This window comes from Prionailurus bengalensis, chromosome B3 (genome assembly GCF_016509475.1).
Source record: "Prionailurus bengalensis isolate Pbe53 chromosome B3, Fcat_Pben_1.1_paternal_pri, whole genome shotgun sequence".
Lineage (NCBI taxonomy): Eukaryota > Metazoa > Chordata > Mammalia > Carnivora > Felidae > Prionailurus > Prionailurus bengalensis.
In genome coordinates, this window is record NC_057355.1 from 69,387,823 (window position 1) to 69,415,777 (window position 27,955).

At 43.0% G+C, this 27,955-nt stretch overlaps 1 protein-coding gene across 1 annotated transcript in view; it reads left to right on the plus strand.

Annotated features, from left to right (window-relative positions):
- The window catches only part of RYR3 (ryanodine receptor 3), a 451,654-nt gene that overhangs the window by 210,152 nt on the left and 213,547 nt on the right, over nucleotides 1-27,955 (plus strand). Inside the window, exons 18-20 of the mRNA XM_043554522.1 lie at nucleotides 2,449-2,690; nucleotides 11,795-11,987; nucleotides 23,309-23,525. Coding sequence (XP_043410457.1) covers nucleotides 2,449-2,690; nucleotides 11,795-11,987; nucleotides 23,309-23,525 — 652 coding nt within the window. The remainder of the gene's footprint in view (nucleotides 1-2,448; nucleotides 2,691-11,794; nucleotides 11,988-23,308; nucleotides 23,526-27,955) is intronic.

Here is a 27,955-nt window from a genome sequence, read left to right on the forward strand (position 1 = left end):
ATGTACAGATCTTGTACCTTCTTCATAACATACTCCCTTTTTTTTTTTTTTAATTTTTTTTAACGTTTATTTATTTTTTGAGACAGAGACAAAGCATGAATGGGGGAGGGCAGAGAGAGAGGGAGACACAGAATCTGAAACAGGCTCCAGGCTCTGAGCTGTCAGCACAGAGCCCGACGCGGGGCTCGAACTCACGGACCGTGAGATCATGACCTGAGCTGAAGTCGGACGCTTAACCGACCAAGCCACCCAGGCGCCCCCTCACTTTTATTTTAATATACCACCTTTTATTTTTTTTAATCTTTTTTTTTTTTTTTAAACCTAGCTCAGTTCCTGGATACTTCCAGCACTATTGCGTTGGTCCTGCTTTTATTTTTTTTTTAATTTTCTTTCTTTTATTTAATGTTATGTTTATTTTGGGGAGAGTGCAAGCAGGGGAGGGGCAGAGAGAAGGGGGACAGAGGATCCGAAGCCAGCTCTGCCCTGACAGGCTGACAGCAGCGAGCCTGATGTGGGGCTCACAAACCACAAGATCAAACCTGAGCCCAAGTCAGAGGCGCAACTGACTGAGTCACCCAGGTGCCCCTCCAAGTCTTATAATAGAATGGATGCCCCATGTTGATACTGTGGTTTCTTGCATCCTCTGGCACATGGCATTCGAGGTTATCTGTGAAGGCCACGATGAAGAGCATGGGCTCACACAGAATCCTAGCCTGCTGATCCACACGTGCAGCCACATGTGAGTCATGTGAACTCATGGGACTTACATTAGGCAGGCCTAAGTTATTGAGCTATCTTCTACCCAGGCCCACTCCCTAATCTACAAGGTGAGGAAAGAACTGTGGCGCGTAGAGCAGAACTGAGCCATCCACACAGTTTCTTTTGGTACCAACCTGGTTTTTCCTGGCCCACCCAAAATGGGATGCAGCTCCAGCCCAGAACAGTGGATATTTAAGAATAGCACTCCTGGGGTGCCTGGGTGGCGCAGTCGGTTAGACGTCCGACTTCAGCCAGGTCACGATCTCGCGGTCCGTGAGTTCGAGCCCCGCGTCAGGCTCTGGGCTGATGGCTCAGAGCCTGGAGCCTGTTTCCGATTCTGTGTCTCCCTCTCTCTCTGCCCCTCCCCCGTTCATGCTCTGTCTCTCTCTGTCCCAAAAATAAATAAACGTTGAAAAAAAAAAATTAAAAAAAAAAAAGAATAGCACTCCAACCAGGAAAACTCTAAATGGTTTGTCCCAAGCTTTTAACCATCTTTCTGGATACATTAAGTCCTCCAGCCCTTATCAAAGTTGGCTAAGAGTGACTTCTCTTCCCTTCTCCCTTTTTCTGCTGTCTTCAATTGAATTTTTTCAGCTTTATTCATTGAAGTATAATTGACAAACAGTTAAAGGATATTTAAAGTATGGACTAGGATGATTTGATATACATTGTGAAAGGATTTGCCCCATCAGATTGAGTAACACATCTGCCACCTCACATATTTATCCTTTTTTTGTGTGAGAGAGCCCTTAAGTTCTTCTGTCTTGCCACATTTCAATTATGCAATACAGTGTTACCAACTGTAGCTACGATATTACACGTTGTATCCTCCTATGATATGCATCTTATAAGTGAAAGTTTGTACCTTTTTTCTAACCTCTGTTTTTGCCACCCCCTACCTCTGCCCCTGGCAACTGCTTTTCTGCTCTCAAGAAGTTTGACTTTTTTTTTTTTTTTTAGATTCCACCTGTAAGTAGTTCCATGTCGTTTTCTTTGTCTTGCTTGCTTGTTTAAGAGAAGGAAAGAAAAGGAACACAAGTGGGGGAGGGGCAGAGAGAGAGAGGGAGAGTATCTTAAGTAGGCTCCTTGCTTAGCGCAGAGCCCAATGCGGGGCTTGATCCCACAAACCGTGAGATCATGACCTGAGCCAAAACCAGAGTCAGATGCTCAGCCAACTGCGCCACGCAGGTGCCCCTGGTCTGGGTTATTTCAAATAGAGGTTTCTTAATGCTTTCAAGAGGCCACTGTTACTGGTTATGTTTAGGTGACAAAGCTGCCACTGTGGGAATAGGGGGAGCTTGAACCAATTTCCCAGGAGATGGAACTTGATTAAGTTCCTTCTTCCACTTACAGAAAGACACAAGGATTTATGGTTATGCATTTCTTTGACGTTTTCATCATCTTTTACCCATGGTCGGCACTCAGTAAACGCTGCTTGCCTTGAATGGAACAAGGAGACGTTCTTTATATTTTTAAATAGAATTAACATTGTCCTGACACCTCCCACTGCGAACTCGATCAAGTGTTAGAGGCTCTAAGCGTTTCCTATTTTAGAATCCTATGAAAAACACAAAAGTGCTCTTGCCTTCAGTTGACAGTGCGTCCTGTGGCCCAGTTCAACCTGCTTGCTGTTGTTTATCTCCGTGCTTCCAAGTCTGTAGCTGCCACCTGTCCCGTGTTCAATTTCAGCATTCGGCCAAACATCTTCCTGGGAGTTGCTGAGGGCTCAGCACAGTACAAGAAGTGGTACTTCGAGCTGATCATAGACCAAGTGGACCCCTTCCTAACAGCTGAGCCCACACACCTACGGGTGGGCTGGGCCTCTTCCTCAGGCTATGCTCCGTACCCTGGAGGTGGAGAAGGATGGGGAGGCAACGGTGTTGGAGACGACCTGTATTCCTATGGCTTTGATGGCCTTCACCTTTGGTCAGGTGAGTACCTTGCCAGAGCTTTGGCCCCTTTTCCCTTGCTGGAGATGATCGAGGCTTGAATTGTTCAAGCTGCGGTGGTCACTTTCTGTCAAAAGGATGCAGACTCAAAACTCTCAGCTAATTAGAGGGTTAAGTGGAAAGCACATCAGATCTGAAATGAGACTGTCCTGCTTTGCCACCATGACTCCAGCACTTACTTGCAACTGCGTGATCTAGTGTGGCTCAGTTAACAGTTCCCAAGCTCAGTGACTGTACCTGTAGCATCACTATTGCCTAGGATGTTAAGGGTTATATAGTCAAACAGGGAAAGAGACTCAGCGTTTGTTTACTGGACAGTGAGCTTACATACCTTTTGTACATTTTTCCCCTCACTTTATTTATATAATGACCCCTTAATGTAGATAATATTGTTTTTAACATGTACTTATTTTTGAGACAGAGTGAGCAAGCAGGGAAGGGACAGAGAGAGGGAGACACAGAATCCAAAGCCGGCTCCAGGCTCTGAGCTGTCAGCACAGGGCCTGATGCGGGGCTCGAATTCACGAACCGTGAGATCATGATCTGAGCTGAAGTTGGATGCTTAACCAACTGAGCTGCCCAGGCGCCCCAGTGTTCATAATATTGGCCTCATGTGACGCATGTGGAACCACCACAAAGATGTTTAGGTAGTTTATTTACAGTCATGCTGAGAGGGATCCAGATCTGACTACAAGTCCATCATTATGTCAGTGCAACATGTTGCTTCATGATACACTTCACAGAAAGCCTGGATCGGTGCCGGGCACACCCTAAATGCCAATTGCTTAAAAAACAAAAAAAAAGTGCAACTTCCTTTTTAAAACTCCACTGATCCTTTCCCCAAGCATATCCGTGGCCTGTGTCCGCAGGAATGGGTTAGCTTCTGCCTAGACGAAAATGCAAGGCTAACTTTTAGGCTTTCCCCCAGAACTAGAGCTTTACCTCTTCTTTCTGTTGTCCACAGCACATCGTACCTGTATCTTTTGTGAGACTGTATTTGGAGTCACTGTGTCCCTTATAGAAATCCCTTATGTAAGCATGTCTCTTACGTAAGAAACGATGACACGCATTCTTCCCCAAATCCAGTACTATGGAAAAGCTTGTCTCTAAACACAAACCTATACATTTTCTTTTGTAACTGGGAACTATGTAACCTATCACATTTTCCTTTTTCCTGCCACTTTCGGGCCAAAACCGTCACCTGGGGCTCTGATTCCATATCTTACAGTTGGTATGTATTTTCAGCGGGTCAGCATGGGTTGGTTTTTTCATTTTTTGTGCTGTTGTACGTTCAGTATAAACATTTAAAAACTTTTAGGAATGGTGTCCACTTACTTATTGATAAATGTATCCTGGATCATTTGTGGGAAGAAAAAAAAAATCTCTGTTTTGTGTGTCCCAGGGGACAGTGTGGTGCAGACAAAGGCAGGTGAAAAACGGCCGAATGATGGGTGATAGTGACGTGAAAGCCCTGTCCTGTCGTTCTCTTATCCTCCCAACTTCCCTTCGCCAGTGCCATCTTCATGGGGAGTGACCGTGCATCTTCCCTTCTTGGGTCACGGAGCCACTGTGTCTGTGGCTGTACAGACTGTGGCTGTGATGTGGGTTAGCCTCACATGTCATGAAGTGCTCAGAAAGCTGTCTCCGAGGAAGTGAGTGAAAAAGAAAGAGCCTTATGCCTACCCACATCTACATCTCCTGAATTTGGTAGGGTGGAATCTGTGAGGGGGCATGAACGGGATTGGCTTGACAACATCATTCCCCTACTGCCTGCTGATGGCTGCTCCTCTCCTGCCATCTCGTCACCATCACCCAATCTACAACTGCATCCCAGGTTACACCTGAAGGGAACTCTGCCTGGGGACTGGTTAAGGAAATCCGGAGGACACCTAGACTGTTGGATGAGGCAAACTGGACCCTTGTTCCAAAGAGAAACTAACCGTGCTCAAAGGAAAAGTGTTACTCAGTCCTTCCCAGATTTTGTAGCACTGTGTGGGGCACTTAGGGGATCCCTTCATAAAATTTGCGGAATGAATACATCGATGAGTCAAGAGACAGAGAAGCCAGGGCATCCGGGAAAGGTTGCCATTTGCATTTCAGAACTCGAACATCCATCTAATTGTGTACCATTCCCGGAGCATGCCACATGCTCGTCATCCCTCTTGTCCTTTCTCAGCAGAAGACTGGGAAGCCAGATGCGCCGAGCCCACACCAGTCATCACGAGCATTGGCCCTTCTGATTGGTAATAGATGACAGGGGAAAGGGACTTGGGACTCTGCATTTCAGGAGCTGATTGTGGCTCTCTGAACGTGACCCACACTTAGTAATACAATGCCATATAGGTACATTCAGAGAACCTCACCCCCTCAGTCCTCAGCATCTGATGAGATGTGGAGAGACCAGTGTCAGCAAGATTGACACGTCTCGTGCTCATTAAAACACAAAGCTTCCTTGGGTCTGGCATCATTCTGAATTCCCCAGCCAGCACACAGGGAACATATATCTGGCAGAAGGCACTGCGGGTAAATATGCCAACATGTGTTCCAGTTGAAGAAATAAGGTTTCTGTTAATGACTCCCACCAGGACACCACTGTATCTCGGACTATCTGATGAAAGGATAATTGTTGGATGAAGAAATGAAATGGAAACAATACTCCAACTTACTGCAGGATATAAGGGAGGGTGGCTAGGGAGACCTACTGGGAACTCCTCCTGACAAGTTTTCTCCTTTTCCTTGAGATATAAATGCCCAAGTCCATTAACTTTAAACTCATCTGTATGTATGAACTAAGCTACTGCCTCGAACTGGTCTTTAATGTACTTATTAAAGCACAGTAGAGGGGCGCCTGGGTGGCTCAGTCGGTTAAGCGGCCGACCTCGGCTCAGGTCATGATCTCGCGGTCCGTGAGTTCGAGCCCCGTGTAGGGCTCTGTGCTGCCAGCTCAGAGCCTGGAGCCTGTTTCAGATTCTATGTCTCCCTCTCTCTCTGACCCTCCCCCGTTCATGCTCTGTCTCTGTCTCAAAAATAAATAAACGTTAAAAAAAATTTTTTTAAATAAATAAATAAAGCACAGTAGATACTGTCGTTATTGGTAGGAATTATAGTGCCCCTAACATGTAGTCACTGGGAAGAGTCAAGAAGAAACAGCATGGCTTTGGAGTTGCACCTGGGTTTGAATCCCAGTGCTTCTGTTTACTGATTTTTTTTTTATTCTGGGCTCAGAGACTTGGTTTCCTCAGATAAAATGAAGATACATAGGCTCTTACGAAATTTAAATGAGGTAAGGAACATGAAGTTCATGACACATTAGCTACCCAGTAAATGCGATTTCCCATCCCTCGTTGTCTGTGGGGTCCACTGTAATCATAAAGACCATGTCCAGAGTTGTGGGTACCTCACTGGAGACCAGCCCATCCTCAGGGGAACTACCTGAGTCCCATGCTGAATGGGAAAGGATGTTTCTTTTTTTTTTTTTTTTCAACGTCTATTTTTGAGAGACAGAGTGCACATCGGGGACAGGGGGAGGGGGTGCAGAGAGAGAGTGAGCGAGACACGGAATCCAAAGCAGGCTCCAGGCTCCGAGCCGTCAGCGCAGAGCCTGATATGGGGCTTGAGCTCACAAACCGTGAGATCACGACCTGAGCCGAAGTCGGACGCTCAACCCAGTCACCCAGGCACCACAGGAAGGGAAGTTTCAGGTGACCTCCTGGGATGATGAATGAGCTTTTTCTCTATGTAAGGAAAAAGCAGTCTTCATGGGTCTTTTTAGCCACCAAAGTCTGTGAAGCCACTTTCAAGCATCAGCTGTAGATCTATCCCCCATCTTAACCCTCCTAACAGGCTCCTGAGTCAGCTTAGCCACTGGGAGTTTCCTTTCTGAGGATGGGTTCTTTTCTGGTCCTGGCATTGCTTTTCCTCTCCTGACATAGCCTTCATGTAGCCTTTTGGGGCTGCCGTTGGGATGAATTCGACTCAGAGCTTCCTGTAGTATGTTCCTGGCTGGGGGGACAGTTTCGCAGAAAGAAATCTGTCTACGTTTCCCTTTTAATACCTTTTCCCCTTGTGCAGTTGGAATAAGCAGAGGAATCTACCTTCCCGAGTGATAAGTGATGCAGGAAATGAATGGAGTAAAATTGCATTTCCTGATTTATTATGATGTCTGGCTTTTTAAACTTTTAAATCATTTAGCTCAACAATCACATTTGTATGAGAGGGTCTTTACCTGTCTCCCTCCTGAGAGGAGTCCCAGCACTGAGCTGTGGAGGCACACCCCACTGTGACTCAGACCCTTCCAGCCCTGCTGCTGCTCTGTGAAGAGGACCCAAGGAGTGGCTAAAGAACACCAGCATTTCTACGTGTTTGGATCCTCTCTCCTTCCGAATGCCAGAGTGTTTGTGTTTGCGTGATAGTGCCAAATTCTGCAGTGCCTGGGGCAGTGGAAATGCTGATCAGTTGCCTACATTACTCATCAGAAGAGGCTAAATCCTGCAGGAATGTGTCCTTGGGCCTATTTGAAGATGTGCAGCCTATGATAAAGTGAGATTTTCCTTTATCTTACAATGCTGCTTTGGAATGGCCTTTCTGATCTTCCCGGGACCTTAAGGTAGGCCCAGACCTCTGAGCCAGGGGCAGTTTATTCAGACAAAGAGAGGCTACAGGACTCCCCAGCCTGTTTGGGTGGGCTGTGGCTAGGATTACAGAGACTTAGACTTTGTAACTCCTTTGCTTTCCTTTCTATGGACTAGCCCTTCTGTTGGTTGTTCTAAAGGGTCACATACGTGAAACATACTTGAAAGTGACTATTTTTGAGCATTCTCTTCACCAAAGGGTCTTACTCATTTTTATTAACCCAATACAGTGACTTTTCGAGTCTCTTTCTGGACTCAGCCCTCAATGCCATGATTCTCCATAGTGTTATTTTTTCATTATAATACCAAAGACATTCCTACAGTGTTCTGACATTCTTCTCTACTGTTAGCCTAGTAATTAAAGTTTCTAGAGCTTCAGAAACAAAAGCAATAATAGTACTTACTGTGGGTTATGATGTGTCAGGCACGCTTCTAATCCCTCTTAAGGGAATAATTCATCCAAAACTCAAACAACCTCATGACGCTATTTTCACTTGACAAATGAAGAAACTTGAGTTGGCAAAGGTAAGTGATTTGCCCGAGGTCAGACAGTAAGTGACAGAGCCAGGACTCTAGCCCAGAGAGTCTGGTTCTAGAAATGCCCAGTTATTGCTACAGGCTAAACCTTTTGAGTGGCATACAGGACATCAGTCATTTGTTTCATTGAAGTCCCGGGAATAATTACGGTACCTTACAAACAACTCTTAACAACAATAGTGTGGGCAACACGGTACCCATTTTATAGAGGTGGAATCTGATTTTCTGGTAAAATTACATGCCCAGCTTCAGGTAACAGACAAAGACTTGGAATTGAACTCAGCCCTCTGTGATCCACTTCTGCTCCCTGCCACAATGCCACCTCACTACAGAGCAATTTAAAGGACAAGTATGTTGTTTAAATGTGGGGTACAGGACCCTTCTGAATCATTTGGAGCCTGGAAAGCCCTCATGGGGCTAGAGATTTCTTCTTGTAGATGAGAACAGATTTATAAAACAGTGTGTAAAAGCCATTGCACAATTCCCTTGTTTTCTAGCTTGAGACCCTTCACGCTGCTCCCATTTTAAAACTACATATACCTTATCAGATGATATTTTACAACATGAACATTATATGAAATGGGTTTTTTTTATTCCAATAGACTTCCCAAACCATTGCTCTAAGTAATCACTAAGTACATGCTTCCTATCCAGTAATTATCCACTGTCTCCCTTTAGTTTCTGGATAGTATCAGTCCCAACTCTGTATTCTGCATATGTTTTAAAAATAGGCTCAAACCATGATTTCACTTGGCCTACTGATGATCTTCTACTCGGTGCCCATTCTTTTAGAATAAAGGAGTTTTGTAAAAGGCAGTGGTGTTTACCACAAGGGTATAATTGCTCATCCTGGTTGTTGTTTTCCACCAAGGGAGGGAACTAGACAGGAGAAATGCTCTCGGCTGCCATTCTTCGGGAAGGCACTTGGCAACTATGGCATCTTAAGGGCTAAATAAAGCTTGGAACTCAGCTTCCGATGGCATCAAAGCACTGCTGTAGATGAAGAGTATCCCTCGTGAAAGCTGCTCTCTGTCTTTACTGGCCGAGGTTCTGGCCGGCAGGGAAGCCAACAGTGCACTTTGAGCAGCTAGGACGAGCGGGCGCTGGCATCACAATTCAACACTGTCAGTTTGTCCTAGTTTATGTGAGTCTCAGAACAGTAAAGGACCTTCTCATTTGTATTTTTAGCCAGCAAGGATCTGAATACCTTGAAAGTTAGTTGACCGGGGCGCCTGGGTGGCTCAGTTGGTTGGGCGTCCGACTTTGGCTCAGGTCATGATCTCGTGGTTCATGCGTTCAAGCCCTGTGTCAGGCTCTGTGCGGTCAGCTCGGAGACTGCAGCCTGCTTCAGATTCCATGTCTGTCTGTCTGTCTGTCTGTCTCTCTCTCTGTGCACCCTCCCCCACTCATGCTCTGTCTCTGTCTCTCTCAAAAATAAACATTGAAAAAAATAAAGCTAGTTGACCAACCGAGCATTTCAGTGGCTTCTTGGTTTTCCCAAATTCACAGAAATCTCTTGGGATTTTTTTTTCAAATGACTACAGTGATATTATCCAGAAGTTAAACTAAAGGAGAAAGAAACAACTGAAGCAGAAAAGATTGGTTTTTAATGGGAAAATAAGAAATACTGAGAATGAGACCGTTGTAGCAAGATTGGCTGAGTTTTAATATCATAGATTCCTTTCATAACGGACTTGATTATGATAAGGGAGAAAAGATAATTGGGACCTGGGATACCTCAACTCCATAAAAGGAACCAAGGGCTCTCGGTCTCCTCAGAGAAATTGGAAAGGTGTCAAACCTCTGCAGTCTTAGAATTTGGCTTAGATTGCTGTGTTTCAAAGGAACCTGTTCCTCATTCTCAGGAATGAAGCAAGGTTACAAAAACCGAGTCTGGGGCTGTCTCAGGCTTATGTGCCTTGCGTACTTTATTTTGTGTCATTGCACCTGGTGTGGTGCAAACAGTCCAAGTTGTGTGTCCAGTCCGGCTGTGTTCTGCATCTACTCCCCAAGCTCCTATCCGTCCCCACACCTGCCGCACACAGGTAGGTCTCCTCCATCCTTCTGTATAAACTATTCTTCTGTAAGAAGTAGTCTTTCTTATATAGTGGATCTTTGACTCTTGTCCCATGCTCCTGGGCTGATTTGGCACCTTCCTGTATCTTAGAAGCATCACCTTGTGTACACCTTCATTCCATTAACTAGACTGAATGGTAATTCTTTATTTGAATGTTTATTTCCCACCAGATTATGGATTTATTAGGAGCAGGAACTGGGTCTTCAGACCTTGATCCCCAGCCTGGTGTCTGGTACCACATAGAGCCTCATTCACGTTTGTACAAGGGTGGGGGGAAATACAATATGGTTTTGTCAGTTGCCCACAATAACCAGAAGGGGATACTTAATATTTTTTTTTTTATTAAGGATAGTGTAGTAGTTTCACTATTTAAAAAAAATTTTTTTAATGTTTATTTATTTTTGAGAGAGACAGAGATAGTGACAGCTGGGGGGGGCAGAGAGAGACAGAGAGAGACAGAGAGAGACAGAGAGACAGAGACACAGAATCCAAAACAGGCTCCAGGCTCTGAGCTGTCAGCACAGGGCCCGACGCGGGGCTCAAACTCAAAAGCTGTGAGATCATGACCTGAACCAAAGTCGGCCGCTGAACTGACTGAGCCACCCAGGTGCCCCTCGCTATTTTAAAATCCACCACTTAATTTAGAACCTACTAGAATAGCACTACCCACTGGAAACATTAAATAATTCATAGCTGAGATTAGAAAGATTATATAGCATAGATGTGCATACAAAATTTATAAACAACTCACATACCCATCATAAGGGGGTTTTTAATTACCTTATGGCATATGATGAAGCCATTAAAATGCAGTTTCTAGTGAATATTCCATTATACAATCAAATATTTATAATACGATAGGTAGAGAAAAAGTCACAAAACCCACAGAATCCTAGTTTGGATGAAAAGTGTGTATGTGTGTGTGAAAGTGGAAGCATTTTTTATTGAGTTAACTTTTTTTCTTTGTTTATATTTTTGTATACAATGAACATTTATAATGAATATGTATTACTTCTGTCATCAAAAAATAAGATACATTTTTATAATTTTTGTTGCCTGAAAGTCCATTTTAATACCTAAATTCTGCCTCTTCATTGCTCTCTTGCCAATAGAATTGTAACCGTGGTAGGGAGATGGGTGAGGGAGTTAGGATAATTTACTTTTAGAACTTCCAGAATGAGATGGTGTGACACAAAAATCCCGAGAGGTGATTTTCTCATGACTGTAAGTTAGGTCAGGCAATGATAAATCATCCTATTAAAGAGATACACAGTAATGACAAAAGTCATCAACACAGTGTACAACTGACCCTCTGTTTCACTGCTTATGTGAACTAATAGAATTCTTTAAAACAAGTAAACTATGCTGCATAGTTTAATGGCTGGATGACCTTGCTGTTACTCACTTTGATGGCTCCTGCGTCCAGTGCCAGAGTGGCCATATCTTTTACAGGAAATGGAAGAGGGCTAGATCTTTGGGCATCTGAGAGTAAACCCACGCACACACGCGCACTCACACTGCAGGACCCACAACCAGCAAAGCAATCTGTTCGTTAATTTAGACACCAGGCCAGAATCTGAACACACACTGAGGGGGTTGAATTCATGTTTGTTCTCATTCCTGGCAGTTTGAGTTTCCTCTGAGACTCCTCTCGTTTTGGGCTGCCCACTCACAAGCTCCGGAAATCATTTCTCACTGCTCCCCTCACACTGGGAAAGCCAAGTTGAATTGCAAATGCAGGAGCATATCCAGACCTCCTGTGTGCCATCATACCTCCCTACCTCCCACTGTGAGAGCCTTCTCTAGAGTCCCACAACACCTTCTTGTTCTTTGCTCACCAGGCCGCATACCCAGAGCCGTGGCCTCCATCAACCAGCACCTCCTGAGATCAGACGACGTGGTAAGCTGTTGCCTCGACCTCGGGGTGCCCAGCATCTCTTTCCGCATCAACGGGCAGCCTGTGCAGGGGATGTTTGAGAACTTCAACACAGATGGGCTCTTCTTCCCCGTGGTGAGCTTCTCAGCAGGTGTCAAGTAAGTGATGGCTGTGATTTCATGGGGAGTGGCTGTTAGCCCACCTCCCCACCACTCGTGTGAGCCAGGGAGCAAGGGAGTGTCCCTCATGACTTCCACATCATAAGCCAGACTGCCCCCCCCCGCTCCCCCTCCCCCGCCAAAATGATGTTGAAAGCAGGAGAGCAATCCAGGATCACTAACTCCGTGGATAGTCATTGAATACCTACCTACCACCAAGGGTTTTATAATGTCTTCAAATAAGATGAATAACATCAATCTTATGTAGATCCTTGTTTTAATAATTGTTTTAAAAATTACATCCTCGGGGCGCCTGGGTGGCGCAGTCGGTTAAGCGTCCGACTTCAGCCAGGTCATGATCTCACGGTCCATGAGTTCGAGCCCCGCGTCAGGCTCTGGGCTGATGGCTCAGAACCTGGAGCCTGTTTCCGAGTCTGTGTATCCCTCTCTCTGCCCCTCCCCCGTTCATGCTCTGTCTCTCTCTGTCCCAAAAATAAATAAACGTTGAAAAAAAAATTACATCCTCATTATTAAAAATTTATGAGATATAGTTCTAAATAAAACAACGTCACAATCCCAATGTGTAACTATAATCTCTGCTATTAGTTTCAAGTCTTTTATTCTACACATTTTGGGAGCTTTTTTTTTCTTTCTTTCTTTTTTTTTTTTTTTTTTTGAGAGAGAACGTGAGCAGGAGAGAGGGGCAGAGAGAGAATCTTAAGCATGCTACACGCTCAGCACGGAGCCCAACGTGGGGCTTGATCCCACAACTTTGGGATTGTTACCTGAGCCAAAATCAAGAGCTGGACGCTCAACTGACTGTGTCACCCACGCACCCCATGAGGCTTTGTTAATTGACATCACACTCAATATGAAGTTTTATGTCTTCATTATTTTCCATTCAGCCATACATAATGAGCCTTTTCCTGACTCCTTAAGTATCCTCCTCAAAAACAATTTTTATAGCCAGTCATTTGGTTGTCCCATAATATAGCCATTACTTTATTGTTAGACTTTTGTGCTAATTCCATTTTTATCTTTATAAATAAAATTATGATGGACATCCTTGAGCACAACTCTTTTGTCTGCATATCTGTTAAGTTCTTCCTAGAAGTAGGTCAAAAGTTATGAAGTTTTTAAAGTCTAAATTTGTAGGGGTGCCTGGGTGGCTCAGTCAATTAAGTGTCTAACTTCGGCTCAGGTCATGATCTCACGGCTCATGAGTTCATGCCCGGCATCAGGCTCCCTGCTGTCAGCTCAGAACCTAGACCCTACTTTGGATTCTGTGTCTCCCTCTCTCTCTGCCTCTACCCCACTCATACTCTGTCTCTCTCAAAAATAAACATTAAAAAATAATAAATGTATAATCACATAGCCAAGTAGATTTTCAGGAAGATTGTATGGAACAGTTCAGAAATAATTATCAACAATTTTGGAATCTCAAAAGTTCTGAAACCCATGAATTTTTTCATAACTCATTTCACCACAGAGTCTGACCTAAACTCATTTTGTTGTCAAAACTGTCATCAACAGAAATGAGGTTGCTTTTAATCTTTCATTTATTCCTCTTCTTTTGAATATTTACAAGCTTAACTGCAGAAATATTAATGTGTTTGATTAAGGGGTACAGCCCCTCACCTGTCTAGAGGTTGTATTTAATACATAATATGTATACTTTCTTTAAAATCTAAAGAATTCTGAAGTCTGAAACACAACTCCAGATTTCAGATAAAGGATTTGGGCCTTGTAGTATCATTTAAAGCAACATATGGGAATGCCCAACTGATTGAGTCTTCATTAACTTTTACTGTTATGGGTTATTTTTAATCTTTGCTAATTTGAGAAAATTGTAACTTAAAGTTTTAATTTTCTATTTATTTGATTACTTGTGTGGTTAAGCATTTTTAATGATTACTGTTTTTAGATAGTATTTCAACCCAATATTTTTTATGTTCTTTGCCTATCTGGTATGAATTTCAATGTTTTGTATGTTAAGACTATTTAAAATACTGCCTTACTCGTTTCAAATCTTTTTTCCCAGTTTACGATTTACATTTTCACACTTAGCTTTATTTTCCTGTCGTTTCTTTGTTTTTCCCTTTTACAAAAATAATGTAAATCAAGGAAATAACCAAGAACCCAAAATTGCACAACCTGGAGACAACGCTGTTACCTTTTTATTCATACATCCGAATATTTTTACACTAAATTGGATTTATACTGTACAAGCTGTTTTCTACATACTATGGCTAACTAGTGTGTTTGTTGCTCTGCCCCTTTCCTTATACCAGTTGGATGCTGTATTAATTATTTTAGTCTGACAATATATTTTAATGTCAAGACAAGACAGACCCCATTAATTTAATGTCAAGACAAGACCCCATTGTGACTCTTCTTCCCCAAGATTTTCTTAATCATTCTCGATCCCTGCTTATTAAAGAGATTACAATAGAATGAGTGGAAAACTAGAATCAACACAGTTAGAATCAAACTGGTTTCCATTGGAGCCCTTGGAAAGGGCCATAAAAGGAGGGGAGTTGTAGACAGCAGACACTTAGAGCTTGGACCACAAAGATGCCATCTCAGAGCTGCGAGCATCTGAGGGATGGATTTCCAAAGTGATAGCACTGTGATAGTCCTCAGCACCTCAGGTAGACTGATAAAGCAAGACATGTTGATATATTTTTCTAATGGATGAAATTTCAGTTCTGTTTCAGTTAAATAATTTAGAAATAAAGAATTATCCTTTGGAAATGATATTGAACCTTGGGAATTTGACACAGATATGCAAATACACATAGTATATATACACATATATGGATATGCAACATGTACATAAACTAATGTATGTTTGCACACATAGTGATACGTATACAGTACATATACATATTTATAAATATGTTGATGTCGATGGATATAATAAATTTAAACATTATCATTGTTTGAGATTCTTTTAACAAGAGGAGAACAATGATAGTAAAACCTTACTAGGGCTGCAAATCTACTCAGCACTGTTGCAAGCCAACGAATCTTCTGTCCACCCCAGGGACTGTATTCTAGAGTTGTGAGTTCTTTATCTGTGTTTCTGTCTGCTGAGGACATACCCATTAGAATTTCATTCCAGGTCTCCCATTTTAAGCGTGGCATAACATCCCATTCTTCGTTGATATCCATAAGAAGCATTTAGAAAACCAGGAGCATTATTGAAAGACAGAGACACTGTAAGCCCAAAGAGAACTGATTGGAACAGAGACCCCTGGCAGTCGGGGGAGAACCAGCACATGTTCCACTATGCATCCTCCCCACTTGATTGCCCAGGAAGAAAGAGAATGAGCAGAAATCTACATATGATGTAACAGCGTTTGGGTCATCCACCTGTTGACTCAGTACCTTCTTCGGAGAAACAAGATCACTCTGAGCAGTCGCTTCCCAGGACCACACTGGCCTAGGTAGCTAATGGCCTTGGTCACCCAGCATCACTGCCCTTCCCTTCTCTGTTGGTTTTGACCACATCCCACTCGCTGGGTTTTACTTATTTTCAAGGCAAGTACACCTACTTCTCAAGCATCTCATCTGAGACAAGGGCCTAGCTAGAAGTCAGATCTCTGGAGAAAAGGACCTTTTTTAGTGTGCCGGCTTAATGGTATCTAAGTAGTTTGTGTTTAGAGATCAGTACATCCAATCTTGTATGTTGCCTAATGGTTTTTAATCATGAACTCATCCATCCAGTCTCCTTCAGAGAAATGAGATAGGATTTTTAAGTGTGTGAATTTATTTATTTATTTATTTATTTATTTATTTATTTATTTATTTATTTTTTGGTGAGGACTTAAACTGAAATCTCTTGGCAAAGAACTGCAGCTGGCAGGTAAAGAAATGGGTGACTCCACCGTATCCACATGTAGAAGATGCTTCTAGCATCTCCTATCTGGGACAGCAGGGCATGCAGCCTTCTGAGTGCCCAGGAAAAAGAGAAGCAAAGTTCCAGGATAGGAAAAATGAGTTGTCTAACCCATTTATAAGGCACAAAACTGGTAAGAGAGTTTAAGAAACTGAAGGGTCCAGATGTGTTGATTTGAAAAGTTGTTACCTTAGCTATGAGAGCCTCTTGCTTAAAGCACCTGAATTAGTGGTAAGCTAATGAGTGGGACTTGATGTCTTTCAGGCCTCCTTTCTCTCAGGAAAATGTCACCTCTGACATATTCCTGTCTTTGGTTCTCAGAACATAGTATGATCTGAGGAGAGATGGAATTGCCTGCACATTTGGGAAATACATTTTACTGAAGTACATTCAGCCCCTTATATGATGTCTTCAGTCGTTCCCAGTGCTGGTCTTGTGTTGAAGAGTAGCCAATGGACTGATTTTTATTTGTGAGCAAAGAGGATCAGTATACCTACTTACTCTTACATCAACTGGTAAAGTATGATTTGGTGCTGAAACCCAGAAGTCTCTCTATACTACTTTCACTCAGCTGTGCAGAAAGCGAGAGAGAAAGCAAGAGGTTAATTCCAAGTTAATTAAATATGAGTTAATCTCACTGAAATAGGTTGAAGAACACAGTTGATCAGGCAACTGAGTCCTCTGGTCCTCGGTCCCGTGCCAAGTTCCATCGTGAGTGGTCAAGGTGAGGAGGGCAGAACAGAAATGCTGAGACCCTCTGAAAGCAGTGCTACATGTTGAAGGATCATACTACTCCCCACAGTGTAACTCCAAAAACTACAAGAACAAAACTTTATTTCTCTTATAAAATGTGTGTGTGTGTGTGTGTGTGTATTTATGACAATTGAAAAGAAATTACTATTTTCACCAATATAGTAAGTAGAATACTTGCTTGGTTGTATTGTGTCTCTTCCAGCAGGGTACAAGATTATGCCATTCTAGAAAGAGGTCCTTCTCCTGTCATAGAAGCATTCAGAACTGTCTCTCGTGTTTATTTTCAACTCTGGTGTGGCTTCTAAATTCGATTTCTCTTTTACAGCCCCATTTCCTCCTATTCACTGGTCTTTACTGAGGTCACAGTCATGAATTTGTGACCCCATAATTATTTGTATAGTTACAAACTATGTTGTTAATAACACCTGATTAAGATGTCCCTGTAAGTAGTCACTGAAGAGCAAAAAATCTTTTTCAATTAGATTTATCCACAGTGAAGTCAAAGGCAGCATGAGTAATTACTAACAAAATCCACAAATCAATATGTGCTCTCTTTTCTAACTATTACGAATGTGCCTCCTTAGGTTTCTTCTCCGTGGGGTTTGTGTGTGGATACTATTCATGCAGTAGGCCCTTAGTGTGACAACACAGTTTGTTATAGGACAGAATTTAGGATGAGGCATGTGTACCTTGGAGACCACCCAAAAGGTTGAGTTACTTAAATGCCAGCAAGCCCTCATTAAAAGGCAGTCTCACCCAGCAATATGGCGTCATGGCGTGAAGCACGGAAGCCACGACGTATAGTGAAACGTATAGTGATATAGTGATTTAGGTGATACTTTTTGTTTCTCAGAAAATGGATGAGTTCATCGCTGTAGTAGAATATGTTTTATAGACATAGTTAAATTTCCCAGAGATCTATTTTAACGGCCTGATGTAGCTCTGTTACCGGCCCTTGCTAATTTATAACAGCAACAATATCCAAAGGTGGTTGGTATTTGTGGTTGCTGTTTGTTTTCTGTTGGTATCCACCAGCCTTGGCTAAAATTCAGGTAACCAACAGCTTAGCTATTTCCAGCTTGCTGTGGTCAATGCTGTGGAAATTATTACTGAGATAAATATACTTCTGTGGAGAACATGATGATTGCCCTGGGCTTTCATCAAACACTGGCCAGAAGGAAAGATGAATGTGGGAACATACATAACTCAGATTGTTTTCCCGTCTTAGCGAGAGGATGCGGTTATGAATCACGACTTACGAGTTGAATTCAGGTCAGCCAAAGCTCATTAATTCTTTGTCCTCTTAACCACAGCCTGTATCCTTTTCTTCTTTGGAACACCTTCCCCGCTGTCTGGGAGAGCTTCACTAGCAGATGAGAGTAATGAGATATTCAGGAAGAGAGACTCAAGTGATGTCACATGTTTGCTAGTAAGCCGTGGATAAGGAAACCTAGTCATCCTTCTGGAGCATAACAAAGCCATGTCTTGATTTTTACTGTGTTGTTTTTATTTGTGGATCCGTCTTTCGAATCTGGGAACTTGTAATAGGCAGTCTGGTCCCTTCTGCAAATGGGAAAGCCACAATGTCTAAATCTCAAAAGGCTGAATTGAAAATGCTAGCAGGGATTTTTCAATACAATTTTCTCTGTTTTCAAAATCAGTCAAGTAAATAAAAAATTTCCCCACATCTCCCAAAAAAAAATCTCAGTACTCCCTGGAGACTCTTATGGGAGCTTTTGCTCATCTCGGAGGCAGAAGAATCTAAGGACCCACTTACTCTAATCACTTTAGGAGGAAAACCGCCCTTAAGAGCTGATGGAATGTCCTGGGTTCTAGGAAGAATTCCAGAAGATAACAGGTGCTTTAGTGGAAGAGATTAAATTGATTAATTAAGTTGATTTGAAAATCCATTAATGTAGAGAAAAATCCAAGGATCAAGAAGAATGAATCTGAATGAACTCAATTCTCAAATTACCTTTTTATTTTTAAATTTAACATTTTCTGAGGCTGGGAGATGCAGTGGAACCCAAGAAGCAGGGAAGAATAACACCTAGAGAAGAGAGATTTACATCCTAATTGGAAAAAGGATGTAAATGATAAACCTTCAGCGCCAGATGCCAGATTTATGAAAAGAAATAGACTAGTTATTTGTCACTCTGTTGTTTCCTTGCTACCCTCTACATCCATGCTCTGGACTTCTGGCCCTGGATAAGCCCTTCTGCCCATTCTGTAACCTTTATTGCCCCTTTTAAGAATAAGAACAGTCTTCTTGGCCATATGAAAATCCCATCTATTTGACTAGAAGGTAACTCAGATTTGTATGCAGTTGATGTTTGAGGCCTTTGTGGTCTCCTTGGAGCCTCAGGCTGGAGCATCTCGAAGCGTCTCGCTGCAGTTCTTTTTACACAGGCTTCACCACCTGTGCTGGCTGCTTCCTTCTGGCTGACCCCAAGCCCTATTCTACATACGTTTCCCTCCCCACACACAGGGCCTCCCACCTCCCCTACTTACCTCCTTTCTGATCTCTGATCAGTCATTTGCCTCTCGGGGCATACTTCCTTTTGAGATGACTGACAGCTGACTCATTTGTGGAGTCTGTCTGGCCTTCCAGGAACACAGTCCTTGGCCCAACCCTGAGCAGAAGGGAGCTCTTTCCCTTGAGATCAACTATTGCTCGCTCACTCTCCCGCTCGTGCTCTCTCTCACTCTCTGTCTCCCTCTCTGTCTGTCACCGGGCAAACATGTCCCTCACTAGATTCCAGGGGGACACTTGAAAGCTTCTGAATAGTTCTTAAAGCACTCTTCATTTGACTTCAGATAGGAGAGAACTCCCTGCCTTTTCTCCCTGACAGTTCTCTCCAAATGAATTCTTTACCTTTCTTATCAGGGTGCAGGCACCTGGTAGACTACAGCTGCATTTGTTTCATAACTTTTTGGATGGATCTTCGTAGTGGATCCAGCATCTCACTTCAGGATGTGAAAATACTGGCATCCTCTGATTTATCTGCCTTTGAGACCTCTGCTAAAACTCTAAGAGGGGGAATCCCATTTTAATATCTTCAGATAATTAAAGTGGGTTGCAGGCATTTCTTTTGATTATCCCCTTCAAGCCTGCATTTTATCTCTGGGTATTTCCTTTGACGTGGTCAGTCTGGATCTCGCGGAGAGAGGTATGAGGAGGACCACCACTGTTAGTGCTCGTTTGTTGGAGCCCTTCCCAGGCACTGCGGGTAGCGAGGGAAGGAGCCACGGACCGCGAGTGTACCTGGCACAGGTCTTGTCCAGTCCCTGCTGGAGAGCAGGGCTTCTGTCTGGCAAGTCTTTGGAAGCAACCCAGGACCACTCCTTCCACCCACTGATGACACTGGACGTGACGTTTGGAGACAAATGCTTCAGTGAACAGTACACACTAATTTCTGCTTACGTACATTTTTCCTTTTACAGTTTTTGTGGCCATCAGAGGAGATGAGATGAAGATTTATAACCAAATTATTCTCTTTTTAATAACAGAATATAAAACCAGAAATGATGGTTTTCCTTATGTTCTCTGTGCTTTCTTGATTTGCTCTCTATCCAGAAGATGATGGCAGATTTTAAAATGTAAGAGAAATTTTAACACTAAACAGAGCTGGCAAGACAGCTCATGAATAATTAAGTCCAGCCAGAAGACCTCATAGGAGATCATTTACTTGTTCTTGGAATCTATTCACTAGTGAGTAACAAAGAATACTCATACCCTTGCTGTACAAGCTCCTGGGCATTCAGCTTCTCACAGGAAGGATGCTCAAGGAGAAGAGGGAGGCAAAAAAAAATGTCCTACACTGTCTTTTTTGCTCAAAAAGCTCTAGTTCTATCCCACAGTTTCAATATGTCAGTAACACAATCTGCTGTGTTTCAGTTGAATCGGGAAGTTCTCAACCAATAATTTCAAGGCTTAGTCATTATTTCCTGAAGGTTCACTAAATTAGTAACATTTCAGGCTAATGACTCAATTTTGTCTTAATGTCATCGTTCATATTCTTAATACACATATAGCATGCCCCGTTACGTAACATTTAATGTAGGAACATCCACAAGGGACAATTGTGGTTCTAATTCTATATCATTGTTTAGTACTTGAAAATGGGAAAGTGGGAGATGTCCTATGATTTCTATAATTAATTTTAAAACAGCATTGTTTAAAATGCTATTTGGATAAAGAATTTGTTTGTATTGGGAAGGAAAAAAAAACTTTAATGTCTCCCACTTGGAAAGAGTTTTATTTTCCAGTTTCATAATTAAGCTATTTCCACAGTCATGATTACTCAGCCAACACTGAGACTCTCTTGCAAGGCTGCCCTACCAGAACATTCTAGTTAAAGAAAGTGAGGCCTGGTGGAGAGTCTTGCTGTGAGTGCTTTGCTAGGTCATAACCCTTCGCCACATATCTCAGCCCCCTGCAAACGTGCCCTCACTCCCTCAGCAGTCCCTAACTGTCCTCATTCCAAAACAAAAATGGGATCTGGCTTTTGCTTTCCATTTTGTCCATCATCACATTGGCTCAACCGATTATCCTCACCTCCCACCATCACTAGTTGGGTGTCTGGTGCCTCCAAATACTCGCTGAATGGTCTGCTAACCTGTCCACATACAGCAGCTAGAAGAGTCTTGTATTTCTTCTTAAAGTCTTTCAGAAGCTTCCTGCCTGGCATACAATCTCATCTTCTTGCCATGACTCACAGACCCTACCTGATCTAGCACCGCACCCTCCCACCTCACCTCATGCCCCTTGGGCTCTGCACCCAAGCTCTTTCCTGCCTCAGGACCTTGGCACATGTCATGCCTCTGCCTAGAATGCTCTTCCAGATTTTAAACTCCTTAGCTCCTCTTTAGTCCACAGGGTTAACTCATGTTTCTTCCTCAGAGAGGCCTTCCTTGACTGCAGTCTAGGAGCCTCCCCTCTTTCCTGAGTTATTTCACATCGCCCTCTTTATTCCTTCCTTGATATCTCCCAATCAGTAATTATGACTGTTTTTCTAGTTGGATCCCTGTTCTGTGACACCAGGGGCACTGTAGTCTTTGTTCATTGCCGAGTCTCCAGTGCAAAGAACAGCAAGTCGTATGGGTTCGATCACTCGTTAAATGGAGGGAAGAGGGTGTGAGGGTTGCATGCAGAGGCTATGTGTATATACTGATTTTTCCTGTGTGATATTAGTGTTGAACCTGGAGGGCTACATATCTTTTCATGTTTTTTTAAAAAAATTTTTTAACATTTTATTTATTTTTGAGACAGGGAGAGACAGAGCATGAACAGGGAAGGGTCAGAGAGAGGGTGACACAGAATCTGAAACAGGCTCCAGGCTCTGAGCTGTCAGCACAGAGCCCGACGTGAGGCTCGAACTCACGGACCATGAGATCATGACCTGAGCCGAAGTCGGCCGCTTAACCAACTGAGCCACCCAGGCGCCCCATCATGTTTTAATTACTTAAAACTGTGGTCATATTTTCTCATTAAGTTAAAGTTGATCTGCAAAAGCTCTCTTTCTTGTTACAAACCTAGGAGAATATAAAGTATCGTTTTGAAATAGTTCGCTTTCACCCTCTCCTCCTTGCAGGGAAAGCTTTGGGGTGTACCTATAACCCTAACCGAACCTATATATATATAAGGCTAAAATGCAGCCAGATGCTGAATTAGCATATTGAAAGACTTCAGTATACTGGAAATTTAGTGCCTGCATCACTTGTGAGCCCCAAGTGTCTCTCCCCCTTCTGGGAGGTCTCTGTAGGCACTGCTGGAGTGGACTAGAGTGTCAGGCCTGGATGCCAGCAGGGTGGTGGTGCCCCTGAGAAAGGCACTGGTACCCTGGTGCGCAAACACTTCATACCTATTTGGCTGCCTAAGGCTATGACCGCCTGCTGTTGCTTCTTCAGAGTCGCCCTCATATGGCTGTTTAGGGGAACTGCAGCCTCTGCAGGGTATCACTTGGCATATATACCATTTGTGCTTAATATTCTGGTGTTCATCTTTTGCCTGCCATCTTAAAAATTGACGTGTGAGTGATGTCCCTCAAGTAAAAAGGTTTGAAGTCCTTATGCTGTAGTTTTAACATGATCTTGTCAGAGAATAATGTCCCTCTCACCACTGCTACTCTTTTCAATAGTCTAGTAATATTTATAATGATGATTTGTCTACTAGGGTAAAGAAAAACATGATTATTTATTTTAGAGACTACATGAACAGGGGACAGGGGCAGAGAGAGAGCGAGAAAGAGATAGAATCTTCAGCAGACTCCATGCTCAGCTCAGTTTGGAGCCTGATGTAGGGCTCAGACCCATGACTGCAAGATCATGACCTGAGCTGAAATCAAGAGTTGGATGCTTAACCAACTGAGCCACTCAGGCACCCCAGGAAAAACATTATTTTTAAAGTCTAGTGTTATTTATGTATGAATTAACTTTTTAAAGAACTTAGCTGACATGGGTCATCTGAGGATCATAGACTGAGAGTTTTCCCCAATGCTTTATTGCATACTTCAGGATGTTTGTTGTACTGAATCAGAGTTCAGGCACTTTCCCACAAAATAATTGCTGGGGGTGGGGGACGGGTAGTTTATCTTGAATGTTCTCATATCGAGGCTGGGATTTCTCTTTTTAACCTCTCTCTTCCTGGTCTTTCCAAATGGTACAGAGTACGTTTCCTGATGGGTGGACGTCATGGAGAATTTAAGTTCCTGCCTCCCTCTGGCTATGCCCCTTGCTATGAAGCCTTACTGCCAAAAGAAAAGATGAGATTGGAGCCTGTCAAAGAATATAAACGCGATACTGAAGGAGTTAGAGATCTGTTGGGTACCACTCAGTTCCTCTCTCAAGCCTCTTTCATCCCATGCCCCATAGACACCAGTCAGGTAGGTTCGAGCAGGCAACCCAGGCAGATGAAATCCTAGGGCTAAATCCTTCTCTCTCTGTTGTCTCTGAACCATTCCTGTCATGCATTCAGTATTATTATCATGTGATGTGAACAACTGTTGTTTTTCATGTTTCCACCATATGCATACGTTGAGCTCTTTCAGGATTTCCCAGACAAGTTGATCACTTGCTACATGCAAGGCCCTGTGAGGTACAGGTGCAAATATGCAGTATTCTCTGGGAATTCACAACCCACTTAAGGAGGTAAAAAGCAAATGTGCTATTTTTTAAGCCTGAATGTAATAAATGCAAAACGAACAGTATGCACAAATAAGTGCTAGAGACACCTGTTAGGCTACAATATTTCTAGAAGTCTAGTTAGTGAGGCTAGAATTCCACCAGGGCCTTTAATAAGCTTAAACGGGGAGGGATCCAGATGTGAAGTAACAGGAATGGGGTAAGGGTCTAGAAGTAGAAACACAAAGTAGGGACAGGTGGAGAGCTACCCTACCACCCAGCAATTGCACTACTAGATATTTACCCAAAGGATACCAAAATGCTAATTCAAAGGGGCACATGCACCCTGATGTTGATAGCAGCATTGTCTATAAGAGCCAAATTATGGGTCATTATTCAGCCATAAAAATAATGAAATCTTGCCATTTGGACGGCTGGATGGAGCTAGAGAGTATTATGCTAAGGTAAATAAGTCAGAGAAAGACAAATACCGTATCATCTTACTCATACATGGAAATGAAGAAAACAAATGAATGAAGGGGGAAAAAGAGAAAGGCAAACCAAGAACCAAATTCTTAACTACATAGAACAAACTGATGGTCACTAGAGGAGAGGTGGGTGCGGGCATGGGTTAAATAGGTAATGGGGATTAAGGCTTACACTTGGGGTGAGCACCAGGTGTTGTATGGAAGTGTTGAATCATTGTATTGTACACCTGAAACTAATATTATGCTGTTAACTGGAATTTAAACTTCAAAACAACAGAGGTGGTGATAAATATTCTCTTGTGGCTGGATACTTGGAGGAGGCGGAGTGTGTAGGAGAAGAGTTGGAAATAAAACTGAAAGAAATGAGGTGGTATATATGAGGGGAAGGTGCTGATAAACGGACATTTTCTTTGCCTTTCCAGGGCCTCTTTTGAGAGGGACACACTCACAAGCTTATGACGTGGGGCATAAACAACAGCTTTGAATATTTCCTCCACACTGGTGCTATTCAAATCACTATTCTCATTGTTAGGGAAAAATAAATGCAATGGGGTCTTGTCTCTGAGGCACAAGGGGTTAGTAGTTTTTGGAAATATAGCTCTTTTGACCTGTAGAAGGTCTCCAGCATGTTATTTTCTCATAATATTCATGTGACCCTATTACATTCAGCTATGCGCGCATGTTCGTGAATTTGCTTCTTACCTCCTGCAGCAAATTCCCATGTGTGAATTCCCATAAAAATTATTGTAAAGCAGCATTTCTCTGCCTGCTTCACAGAGCCTGGTGCAGCACCTTGAAAGTAGTTGGCGTTGAGAAGGTTGATGGGAAACTGGGGAGGAGTTTGTGAGCCAGAGATGATCCTAGAAATCAGATCCTCTGGTTCCTATGTAATCTAGATACGAAGACTGAGGGCCAAAGAATGAAACTAGCTTTTGCATGGATGCAAAGCCACTAGGGCCCTAGTGAGGAAAGAGCATGAACGTGGTACCTACTTGTCTGTGCCACCCCTCACTAAATAATCAGAAATGTGCGGGCCTTTCAGAAGCCCTTCCAGAAGGGCTTCCTGGAAGAAGTGGGCCTCAAAAAAAGGGGGGGGGGGTGTTTTGATGAGGGTGGGAAGGAGGTCTTGACCAAAGAGTGGAAAGAGTGTCTAAATGTGCAGAACTGAAGATTTAAAAATTGAAGATAGCAGACAAATCAAGAGGCCAGAAAAACCTTGGATGTCAGGACCCAAAATTGAATTTGTATGGACCTTGGAACTAGGGACTTGTTCCCAGGAAATCAAATCATAGGGAAGTTCTCTTTGGAAAGGTACAATTTATTATCTCGAAGGAGACCTTACAATTTTTTAGAACCTACTATTCTATGAAATTATTATCAAAGGAGAAGTTAAACATATATATGGAGAGTCAACTCCATTTTTCCTGGAGCATGGTAACCAGTTTGTAGACCAAATATTGCTGACTGGAACCCTGTCCTTAGGCACTAACAGTACCCAGGGCTTGAAGCACCCCAGCCCCTGGCTGAACACAGGCAAAAAGGAGTCCGACTCCAGGCAGCCCAATCCCAGACACCCTAAGGCAGTTAGCAAGCCAGCATTACTCTGCCCCAGGTAGTAACCAATTGAGGTCACTGAAACTATGATTTGGGGTACTTGTGGAGGCCTTGTTCCACACTGTCTCCCACATTGGTTCCTCCCACATGGAAATCCCTTTGCAGTCCATGATCTCCTAAGGAAAACCTAGTTTAAACAGATTCTCTGGGTTTACCAACAAAGCCCAAATACAGTTATAATTTGCTGGCTAATAATTTTCCCCATTTTGTTCCTTATTGAAACATTATGCCACTTATTAATGTTGCCCTTTTGATAATTGCATTAAGTTGATTTTTAATGGCTTTAGTTGAAAGTCAAATAGTGATTATAACACATAGTTTAAATATGTTACTGCAATTTTCCTCCATGATCTCATATACATCACTTACTTGATACACGTTTGGTTTTTTTTTACCAAAAGCAATTTTTATCCAGAAGCTACCGTGCCTCAAAAGAAAAACAAAATCAGGATTTTTGTAAATAGTGGAAATACTAATAACCATTGTCATAGAGGGGGCATTGCAAGGGCCAGGCAGGTGATACAGAAGTGAAGTATGTCAAGTGCACAAGCCCTCAGAAACTGCTTCTCAGCTCCAGCTGATGGTTACCAGGCAAAAGTGTGGGTCCAGTGTTTGTGATCTTCCAAGCAAACTAGATATCTGAATTTTTATATGAAATCTCCCATTGCTTTAAAGTTGTCAATGGATAAACGTGGGAATAAGACCTATTATTGTTATTGCTGCAGAAGCAGTAATAGTAAATTTTAAAACATAGGAGGAAGGAAAGGAGAAAAAACTTGGGCCCCCAGTGTATGACCTTTGTGGAGAGATATGAGCAAAGTGCCAGGAAAACATGGAGAAACTCTCCGTGAAGGTAACTGGGGAAGACTTCCCAAAGGTGGGACGTTTGAGCTAAATTGAGAAGGATGGATATTGAGGGTGTTGGGATTAAAACCAGAGCTGGACAGCAGTTAATGCAGTAAAAACAGATTTTAGTTAAGAGCTACATAAATAGGGGAAGAGGATCTCCAGTGTAGATCTGGGCTCGGTTCTGAATACAACAAGAACAACCGGGGCTTTAGAGCCAAGGAGAGCAAGATGGGGAGGTGGTGAGAGCCAATGGAAGAGAAATTACTAAGAGAAGCATCAGCGGTTGGGATGGATTCTTATTAAACTGACCTCCCAGGATTCTGTCTGTAGGCAGGCCAGAGTGATCTGATATCACCTGGAGGATGGTGAGGGAGAAGGAAATTCCATCAGACAAGGAAGTAGGTGGAGGGCTGTTCCATTATCAAGGGTGGTGGATTCTCACCAAACTGATTTAGCAGGATACTTTCTCCAACTGGGGTCTTGAGACCAAGGCCCAAGGATAGAGCCTAGCTGGAAAAAGGGCTCAGAGACCCCCATCTGGAGCCTGGTCTAGGAGAATGTCTTTGTCATCTGCTCTGTGGTGTAGAGGGGTGTGTGTGTGTGTGTGTGTGTGTGTGTGCGCGCGCGCGTGCGCACATTTTATGTGTATCATTGGGAAAATTGATAAAGGTGAAGACTGCATATGCAAAGACACAACTGTGAAACAGTGTGATCTTTTGCAGTAATTTCAAAGGTTGGCAAGGATGTGTTTGTGAGGACATGGTGGAAAAACTGAAGGAGGACACTCAATACTTGGTTAACACATCTAGTCTGTGTCTTAGGAGTTCAAGGAACACTTGCAGACACCCAGGAAGTGTTTTGATGTGATTTTATTGTTGTAGACTCTTCACTCTGGTCACAATGCGGGGGGTAGATTGGTCAGGAGTTGGGGGGACCCAACTGTGAGGGTCTTGCAATGGTCCAAAGAGAAAATAATGAGGTTGAGTGATTAGAGGTGGGAGCCTTTCAAAAAGATGCTTCAAAAATGAACATGATCAGAGGCATTTGTGTGGCTCAGTCAGCTAAGCGTCCTACTCTTGATTTCAGCTCAGGTCTTTTTTTTTTTTTTTTTTAAATTTTTTTTTTTTCAACGTTTATTTATTTTTGGGACAGAGAGAGACAGAGCATGAACGGGGGAGGGGCAGAGAGAGAGGGAGACACAGAATCGGAAACAGGCTCCAGGCTCCGAGCCATCAGGCCAG